Genomic DNA, 10,833 nt, shown 5'->3' with positions numbered 1-10,833 from the left:
ATCTGTGTAGCCAATCAGAAATAATAAGATACTTGATAATGGTAGTTCCCTACTAGATAAATATTGCCTTTTATAACTTAAAACAAATGGCCTGTAAATTGATAAATTTGAGCTGGGCTGATGTAAAGTCAAATATGTCTGACAAAATTTTGTTGAGTTCAAAACACTCAAAAAGCTGATGCAAATAGTTGGCTCAATTGTTTTTTTTTTTTAGTAAAACCAGCACACTATTTTTTAGGACAACATAAAGAGACAAATTCAGTTCTAGTGGAGTAACACAGCATATCATGTCCATATGGAGAGATAATGATTCAACATAATGGCCCATTTCTCCTAAACAACGGAATATCAATAATATCTACACACACCACAGAGGATGCTGTTTGTATTCAGGCCGGGTAACAGATGCTGAGTTAGCAGATCACTAAGACACACACACACACACACACACACACACGCTGGTGCAGCTATCCTTATGAGGACTCTCCATAGATTTAATGATTTTTATACTGCATGAACTACAGATTCTATCCCCTAAACCTAACCCTCACAAAAAAAAAAACATAATTTATTATGCTTTTGCTTTAAGTGATTTGAATTATGGGGGCACTAGAAATGTCCTCAAAAAAAATATATTGCATAATATCCTCGTAATTACCAGTTTTTAACCTAAAATTAAGACACCGCATTCTAATATTCTAAACAACTATTTTCTACTAAGTTAAGCACATACCGCCAACGCCCTTTAGTTTTCCATTAAAATCAACCCAAATCATTATCAAGGGACATTTAATAATCCATGATTTTAAAATGTTATTTACTCTAGCCATCACTAGATGATATATTGTGTATATGCATCTTTCATATAGCCAACACTATGTATTTTCAGTTCAGTATGTCGTTTTGTGGTTTGACAGCTGGAATGAAAGACCTATTAAAGGCTATATACAGAGAAATTAAATAATAAACATCGTAATCGTTCAGTTTGCACAGTTACACCAGTTTCATACACTAACCTGCAAACTCATCAACGTCACTTTGTTTATTCTTGAAGTACAAAAACCTTTCTAACTTTGGACTGCCATCTGCTGCACCACTTCAGCTCGTCCTGTCTGTGTGTGATACCTGTGTCTTTCCTACCCACGACACACTTCAGTAAATATCATATCACCCTCTTGTGGTCTCCCAATGTTATTACGCCAGACTATTAAACAGAGGCCAACTGAGTGAATTGGAACGTGCGCAAATCCAAGTGTATCTGTCTCCATCCTGCAAGACTACAAGGAACACCCGCTTCAACACCCCTACTAAACGTAACACCCCCCCTTGGATAATAAAGTGATTCTATTGGCTACAAGAACTTATAAAATCCTATGCAATCTCTGTATGATTCATATTCTCTTAACTCTTTAAATATGACAAAGTATAACTTTTAAATGTCATATTTCATTTGATTAAACCTGAGGAATTGCTCTTTACTATATTCCTGAAGGTGTTTGTACAATTTCTGCTTGTACTCTAAAAATAAAAAAGATCTAAATGGTAAAAATAAAAATTTCTCTCTTCTGTTTTCTCCAGTTAACTCACAAGCTGATCGGTTGGCCTATTAGCTTAGCATGCTTCAAGCTTCTTCACATTTCTCCTCACTGTCGCCACCTAGTGATACGGTGGTATGACTTTATTCAAAATAACTTCTGCTTTTAGAGTATATTTAATGATTTTGCTAACTTTAAATTTTTTAAATCTTTGTGATTATGGTTTGATTTAGAGTTATGGTTGGGACTCCAAATAAATACAACAAACAGTGCAAGAGTGTAGCATCCAACTGTTCCAAGACTTCAGGATTTCGCTGGTTATTTGGAAGGGGTATAACATGTAGTGGGAGTGTCTTTTAGTAGTCTTGCAGACAGACCCTACTCTGCAAATTAGACTTATACCGTAATTGAAATGTCGGCTAATTTTAACATCGATGCTTCAAAAATATAGCAATAAAATAATGTGCATATCAATAATCGATATATCCATATATTTTGACATCCCTAGAACATACAATTGGTTTCTATTTTTACACACACGCTGTGGACAGTGATACGACCTATAAAACAGGCGAAGCATCTCAGCATGCTAGACTCCAAACACCACTGTTTATTTTCAAACAAGCATCTATCATTTCTGTTCTGTGTAATCCAACTCCAACTGGCAGGGCACATTTTATTTTTATGGTGAGCTCCCACCTATTCTGGGTCTCTTCCAGGGAGTGGTAGTATCCCTGATGTTGGCAGGGGAAAGAGGGGAGGCACCGTGCCTGTTTTTGGAGCAGTGAGACTGGGGCAGATGGAGACAAAGTGAGTTCCTGCAGCCCTCATCAATCTCTCTCATCCTTAAATGCACTGAAGATCAAACAATCACCTCTCCGTCCCTTAGGACATGGCTGCGATATACACACACACACACTGCCGTGAATACAAACAAACCTTCACTGGCAGGAGAAGTAAATCTCTTTATATACATGCATCCACAAATTTCAAAAAACTGTCTGCCAGCATGCACTCTTAAACAATCACACAAACCAAGATAGAAATCAATGTAAGCATCAAAACCAATAAATGGCTAATAAAAGTCTAATTCTACAGGGCTTTTCACACAGGATGCATTCTTGCAATTGCGTCTGTGCAACTTTTTGACTGTTGACCTATGTAAATATGCACTGCATTGACATCTTCCATCATTACAAAATAAATGTTTTACACTTTTAAAGAGCCCTGTAAAACATGGCCTATACTATCAAAATTGACTATACTATCAAAATTGACTATACTATAATTAACTTGAATGTTGCTTGCAAATAAATGGCTTATTTTAAATCGCTGTCAATGGAGACCTTTGCTTTTTGAAGCTAGATGGTGTAGTTACTTCATTTAAAAGCAGGGCTCAACTGCCCAAACCAAACCTTGACTCCTTTTGATCAATGACATTTTTAAAACAATGTACCAATCAATGGGACAAGCATACTAGCATATGGAAAACCTAACTGACTGTTTAGCAAGGGTGTATGCAAGTTAACACGCCTATAAATGTGTCTTTGTTCAATTCAGTTGCACTCCATCTAGCTATATTTAACACATGAACACATCTTGTGTGAACAGCCCCCATAACTGTAAATGTACTTTGTTGTATGACTTGAATATATTTACACTTTTTTTTAACCTGGACAAAGCAGATCAAACCTGAGATTTATTTTTATTTTCCATAATGCATCACTCAACAAGGACACAGCATGATCACACACACAAAGATGGGTGCAAGGTGTGCAGTCAGCAGGGGAGAGGTGAAGGTGACGGGTAAAGGGAATGAGATGAGACTGGCTGCTTTGTTAGAGGTCCAGATGATTGTGTGTGAGTGTGTGTTTATGTTTAAAGGGTAAAGGCACTCACAGACTTGCGTATGTTGATGCGAGGTTTAGGAACAGGTTTGGAGGGTTTGCTGTCGAAGCTCTCAGGCAGAGTGGACGACCCGTGGCCGCTCTTTCTGGCCTGTAGGGCCAACTGATACGCCACCTCAAACGCCTGGCCCAGCGTCAGTATAATCTCATAGGCCAGATTCTGTAGGAAACACACAGACATAAATGCTGAGATAATGAGAGACAGTCTTCCAGAAACAATTAACACTTGTGGGGAAATCTACGCTGCTACAAACCAACTGAGAAAAGGTCTAAAACTCCTATGAGATTTGAGTTTAGTTTAATGGTACTACATTTGGCAGCATTTTATCATCATTCTTCCATAACTGTCAGAGCTTAAATGTTTTTTTTAAAAGATTAAAAACATGCTTTAAGCATTGTTTGATATGAATAATTAATGTGTTGTGAGTTAGTTTATCCAGTGACCACTCTGTGGCGTTACTGTAACAGGCAGTAACACAGAAGACATCTGCATACAAAATGACTTTTTCTAAGATAAGACGGCAATGTTTTTTTTGTTCATGTTAGAGAGCATGTAAAAATATCTACTACGTTTACCAATTTTTATTTAAAATGAATGTTGCATTGAAAATGAGTACAAACAAGATGGCGCCGCGGATGGCCATCTCGGTGTGGAGCTCTCCGATTCTTTTGTGTTTTTTGTTTGTTTGTCCTGTGTTTAGTAATCTTTCTCCATTCAGTTTTACCAGGGACAAACTTCTGAACATTCTGCACCATATACCAGACAAACTTTTCCCAGTTTTTGACTAATCGGATGCTTTGCTGGACATTTTAGTGGGAGGCGCAGCTGTGCTGTTCAAGAGATGCAGGCGAGGGAAACGTTCCGGCACGCTAGTCAAGCTCCGTCTAACTCTTTAACTACATCTCACCCATACAAACAAGGACGTTTCAACCTCTGCTGCCTTGAGCTTCACAGAAACCCGGCTGAACCATTCCGGACAGCGCGTTACATCTGCCAGGCTTTCAGCTGTTCAGATTGGATCGCATCGCGGATTTAATGGGGAAATCGAGAGGCGGCAGAACATACTTTTACATCAATGAATGTTGGGGTACAGATGTAACAACGTTAAAGAAGAGGTGCTGTCCTAATTTGGAAGCTCTCTTTATTAACTGTAAGCCTTTCTCGCTGCAGGAGTTTTCCTCGAGTGATTATATCTTGCCACACGTGTGTGTGAATGCCGCGCTGCAGCAGCTGGCTGATCAAATCACAGACACGTAACAACAATACCTGGACTCAGTTATTATTATTTTTGGGAATTTTAACAAAGCAAACCTCACACGTGAACTGCCCAAATGCAAACAGCACATTACATGCCCAACCAGAAATATACTGGATCATTGCTACACAACAATAAAGGATGCATATCGCTCTGTCCCTAGAGCAGCTTTGGGACTCTCTGATAATTGTCTGGTTCATCATCTTCCAACCTATAGGCAGAAACAAAAATCTGCTTAGAATAGATGGACCATTGAAGCAGAGCTGGAACTACAAGCCTGCAATGACTGCACTGATTGGAGTGTATTTGAGGATACAGCCACCAATCTGGATGAGCTCACAGATACTGTTACATCATATATCAGTTTATGTGAGGATATGTGCATTCCTACTAGGATTTTAACATAAAACAATGACAAACCGTGGTTTACAGCAGAACTCCGCTTTGTCAGGCCAAAGAGGATGCTTACAGGAGTGGGGATAATGTCTTGTTCAATCAGGCCAGGAACACACTAAATAAGGAAATCAGAGTAGCTAAAAGAAGATACTCCGAGAAGCTGAAAAATAAGTTTTAATCTAACCACCCTGCATCAGTGTGGAGTGGCATGAAACAAATTATGAATTACAGGACTCCTGACCAACACTGTAGGGGTCCAACATCTGGCTAATGACTTGAATGTGTTCTACTGTAGATTTGAAAGGCCCAATCTCACACCCCACACCCACTCTGACCTTAACTTCACACAGACACCAACAACTCCTGCAACCACCCTCCTCCCCCCTCCTGCTACTCAAACTGCACTTAAGATCTATGAAGAAGAGGTGTGCTGTGTCTTCCCAAAACAAAAGACAAGGAAAGCACAGGGCCCAGATGGCGTTTCACCTGCTTGTCTTGATCCAGAACCACAGTTCCTGTGCTAACCAACTGGCCCCATTTTCACACTGATCTTCAATAGATCACTGGAGCAGTGTGAAGTCCCATGCTGCTTCAAGCACTCAATCACTATTCATCACCCAAAGAAACCCAATAGGCTCTATGCAGCGGGGATTGTGACGTGTTTCCGACTACACTCTCTACTGGGCAAACAGTTTCCGGTTCCCTATTAGATCTGACGCGCGAAAGTTAACAACGACAAACATTCTAGTTATTCTTATCTTGGCAGCTGAACTATGGAGAAAAGGGTTTTCCGATATCAAAAGCTAATGAGACCTAGTTCGGAACATTGTTGTGTGCCGTTGTGCGTTGTGTCGGCAAGATACAACTCAACTGAGTTTTCATTCATTTCCCGTGGAAGAGGATCTCAGAAAAAAATGGATCGTTAAGATCAGGAGGGATGACTTCCAAGTCAACAAAAACACAAAGGTGTGTAGCATTCATTTCAAACCTGATGACTTTATGGAAGGGACTAGACTGAGACGCCTGAAAAAGGTGCTTTCCTACACTGTTTGAGTGGAACCGTTACCAAGTGCAGCCGCCGAGGTCGAGTGTTTGGGAACGGCGAGAGAGACCGCTGCCCCCTGATCCTGACTCAGACGTAGAGCAAGATATGGACTTTGACGTGGAGAGGACTGGACACGATTATTGTTCAGTTCCCGAAGCTGCAGCTGTGGACATGGTATTACATGAAAATGAGGAGTTGACGAGGGAGATAGAAGATCTACGGAAGCAGTTGGACCAGACCAAGATCATACTTCGCTTTGGTCTCCAGAGATTTGCTGGGTCCGATGAGGACATACGCTTTTATACAAGGTAAAATTATATTGCCTGTGATAAGCATTTGTAATAGCGTTGCCTTTGTCTTGAAAACACTAGTCCACGTTGTTATTAAATATTATTGGAGTTGTATAAGCTAGCTGCACGTAAAAGTAGGCTACACCGACCAAAATAATAACAACATAGGCTAACATAATTATAAGTATGAATAACATCTGTTGTCTTCAACAGCAATCAGAGTTAGTTTAATCATACATACCGAATTCCATAATTTTCATGACGGTGATGTATTACAAGATTGTTGTATCAGTTACTTTTAGTTCAGCATTCTTATTTCCTTAACTGGAAATTACTATACTATAAAGCTAAGTGTAAGTCTTTTATGCCATATGAGAACCAATGTACGTTTATTTCTTGACAGATTTGCAACCTATAACCACCTGATGGCCTTCTGGGAACTGATTGAACCGGCAATGCACAGAATGATTCGTGTCACCAACTCCAAAGTCACCAAGGAGGCTGGAAACACTCGGGCACTTGCTGCAATAGACGAGTTCTTCCTGTTCATGATGCATCTTGCTTTGGGCCTCAAGCAAAAGCACCTTGGTCATCGCTTCCATGTACATCAGGCCATTGTGAGCCGCATCATAACAACCTGGGCCAACTTCCTGTACTTTGTCCTGGGGTCAGTGTGCATTTGGATGCCGAAAGAGAGAGTACGAGCCCAACTCCCAGAGGAATTACATCTTTTCCGAGACACACAGGTTATCCTGGATTGTACTGATATCCGCTGCCAAACACCTTCCTCATTGCTATTACAAAGTGAGGTTTTTTCAAACTATAAGTCTCACTGCACATTCAAGGCTTTAATAGGAATGGCACCTCATGGTGCAATAACATTTGTGTCTGGACTCTATAGGGTCTATAAGTGACAGGGAGTTGTTCAAACAGTCAGGGATCATTAACCTTCTTACTCCTGACATGGCCATCATGGTGGATAAGGGCTTCTTAATTGACAGCCTAGTGCCATGCAAAGTTCACCGGCCTGTTTTCCTGACCAAGGGAAAACAAATGCTACCTCATGAAGTGACACACACTCAGTCTGTGGCCAGGCTCAGGGTACATGTTGAACGTCTTATCCGTCGAGTGAAGGAGCATAAGTTGTTTGACACAGTCATCCCCTTGTGCATTTCTGGTAGCATAAACCAACTGTTTACAGTGGCATGTTTGCTTGTGAACTACCAATGTGGACCACTTGTCAAGGCATGGAGCCACTGAGTCTAAAAACCCTCATCCTTGTTAATGTGCTTAGGTAAATGTAAATATTGTACATATACTTTTGTAAAAACTATGAATTTCACACTCTGATCAACAGACAAAACTAAGACAGTGTTTCCTTATGCATTTTTTATTATAATTTCATAATGCATAACATATATATTTAGATTTGTATAGGCTAGTTAATAAATACATATGTACATATACATGTCTAATGTAATATAATAGATAGGTGTATATATATTATTTTGTATAAATATAGTATGTGTGTGTGTGTGTATATATATATATATATATATATATATATATGAGTATTTGGTGTATATATGTAAATATTGTTTATAGTGTAAATAAATAAGAATACAATAAATATAATGCTGTATATTATAACTGAATGGACCACCAGTGGTATGTGGCCACACTGTAACACACAGTCATTAAATAAAGCTACAATTGTAGAAATTGAGAAATACTTCACTGGTTATCTAAAAATGACCTAAACATGCAAACACTTCAGTAGGTAGTGGTAAAAAAAAAAAACAGATCTGCTCGGTCTCTAACGGTATATACGCTCAACAAGCATGTCCTCCTGCGCACATACAACAAAATCACACCACTCGAAACCTGTTAGGAGCAGCACATGATTTTTTTATGAGTCGGTCTACATCATTTACCGTCAGACGAGGTAAGTCCTGAAGACAACGACTATAAAAGAGAGCCATATCTGTCTGTGTATAAACAGGAAGTTGAACCGGAAGTTTATAGCCTAGTACACGCGAACCTGGAACTGCGACGTGCATAGAGCCTATATCACAGGACATAATGACTACAGACCCATCGCCCAGATGTCTGTGGTCATGAAATCATTTGAGACTGGTGTTGGCCCACCTGAAGGACATCAGTGGACCCTTTCTAGATGCCCTTCAATTTGCTTATTGAGCAAACAGGGCTGTGGAAAAGCAGTCAACATGGGATTGCATCATATCCAGCAACATCTGGACTTACCAGGGACATATGCAAGTGAGGAAAAAGGCTAGAAAAATAATTCTGGACCCCACTCACCAAACCCACTTCCTTTTTGAACTGTTGCCTTCTGGCTGGTGCTACAGAGCACTGAGCACCAGAACCATCAGGCACAGGAACAGTATTCTTCCTGAGGCTATCCATCACATGAACAGTTAATTGCACCATTGAGAAATAATTATGTGCAATTCACAGTTTAGTATTTTTATATTTATCCAATACATTTTCCTTGCATTCTATATAAAAGATTTGTATTTGCACATGTATTGTATTTATACATAGTGTGTGTGTGTGTGTGTGTGTATGTATGTATATATATATACTTTATTTTCTATCAATTTTTTATTCTATTTCTATTTATTTCTTTATTTTTAAATAGTTTTTTTCTTATTATTATCTCCGTCTTGTTGCTGTATTGTGTTGCTGTGTACTGGAAACTCCTGTCACCAAGAGAAATTCCTTGTATGTGCAAGCATACCTGGCAATAAAGCTGATTCTGACTAAATTATATTATGAGTAACAACAGACAATGAATCTTCAGTCAAAATGAAAAACAATTTGAATCGGATATCTTCAAAAAAAATAAACACACACACATATATATATATATATATACATATATACACTCACCTAAAGGATTATTAGCAACACCTGTTCAATTTCTCATTAATGCAATTATCTAATCAACCAATCACATGGCAGTTGCTTCAATGCATTTAGGAGTGTGGTCCTGGTCAAGACAATCTCCTGAACTCCAAACTGAATATCAGAATGGGAAAGAAAGGTGATTTAAGCAATTTTGAGCGTGGCATGGTTGTTGGTGCCAGACGGGCCGGTCTGAGTATTTCACAATCTGCTCAGTTACTGGGATTTTCACGCACAACCATTTCTAGGGTTTACAAAGAATGGTGTGAAAAGGGAAAAACATCCAGTATGCGGCAGTCCTGTGGGCGAAAATGCCTTGTTGATGCTAGAGGTCAGAGGAGAATGGGCCGACTGATTCAAGCTGATAGAAGGGCAACTTTGCCAGAAATAACCACTCGTTACAACCGAGGTATGCAGCAAAGCATTTGTGAAGCAGCAACATGCACAACCTTGAGGCGGATGGGCTACAACAGCAGAAGACCCCACCGGGTACCACTCATCTCCACTACAAATAGGAAAAAGAGGCTACAATTTGCAAGAGCTCACCAAAATTGGACAGTTGAAGACTGGAAAAATGTTGCCTGGTCTGATGAGTCTCGATTTCTGTTGAGACATTCAGATGGTAGAGTCAGAATTTGGCGTAAACAGAATGAGAACATGGATCCATCATGCCTTGTTACCACTGTGCAGGCTGGTGGTGGTGGTGTAATGGTGTGGGGGATGTTTTCTTGGCACATTTTAGGCCCCTTAGTGCCAATTGGGCATCGTTTAAATGCCACGGCCTACCTGAGCATTGTTTCTGACCATGTCCATCCCTTTATGGCCACCATGTACCCATCCTCTGATGGCTACTTCCAGTAGGATAATGCACCATGTCACAAAGCTCGAATCATTTCAAATTGGTTTCTTAAACATGACAATGAGTTCACTGTACTAAAATGGCCCCAACAGTCACCAGATCTCAACCCAATAGAGCATCTTTGGGATGTGGTGGAACGGGAGCTTCGTGCCCTGGATGTGCATCCCACAAATCTCCATCAACTGCAAGATGCTATCCTATCAATATGGGCCAACATTTCTAAAGAATGCTTTCAGCACCTTGTTGAATCAATGCCACGTAGAATTAAGGCAGTTCTGAAGGCGAAAGGGGGTCAAACACAGTATTAGTATGGTGTTCCTAATAATCCTTTAGGTGAGAGTATATTAGTTATTACTACATTACTAATTCTAAAAGTAATTGAATATATCTCCATAAAAAGTTTGATAATAATATAATTAGTTTATAATTTAATATACAGTTGTGGCCAAAAATATTGGCACCCTTGGAAAATATGAGCAAAGAGGTCTGTGAAAAAAAAAATCTGCATTGTTTTCCTTTTTGATGTTTCATTTAAAAAATAAATAAATAAATAAAAATCACAAAAATCTAACATTTGATTGAAGTAAAACAATTAAAATAGAGGAAATATCTAATTA

The 10,833-nt window shown here is 39.3% G+C and overlaps 1 protein-coding gene across 5 annotated transcripts in view; it reads right to left on the bottom strand.

Annotated features, from left to right (window-relative positions):
* The window catches only part of LOC127637164 (ankyrin repeat and sterile alpha motif domain-containing protein 1B-like), a 213,690-nt gene that overhangs the window by 9,335 nt on the left and 193,522 nt on the right, over positions 1–10,833 (bottom strand). For all 5 annotated transcript variants that reach the window (XM_052118089.1, XM_052118088.1, XM_052118087.1 and 2 more), the window contains one exon: positions 3,435–3,602. In XM_052118089.1, coding sequence (XP_051974049.1) covers positions 3,435–3,602 — 168 coding nt within the window. The remainder of the gene's footprint in view (positions 1–3,434; positions 3,603–10,833) is intronic.

The sequence above is a fragment of the Xyrauchen texanus genome, chromosome 45, assembly GCF_025860055.1.
Source record: "Xyrauchen texanus isolate HMW12.3.18 chromosome 45, RBS_HiC_50CHRs, whole genome shotgun sequence".
NCBI lineage: Eukaryota > Metazoa > Chordata > Actinopteri > Cypriniformes > Catostomidae > Xyrauchen > Xyrauchen texanus.
The sequence above is the reverse complement of the archived record's forward strand: the minus strand, read 5'-3'. Positions and strand labels throughout refer to the sequence as shown.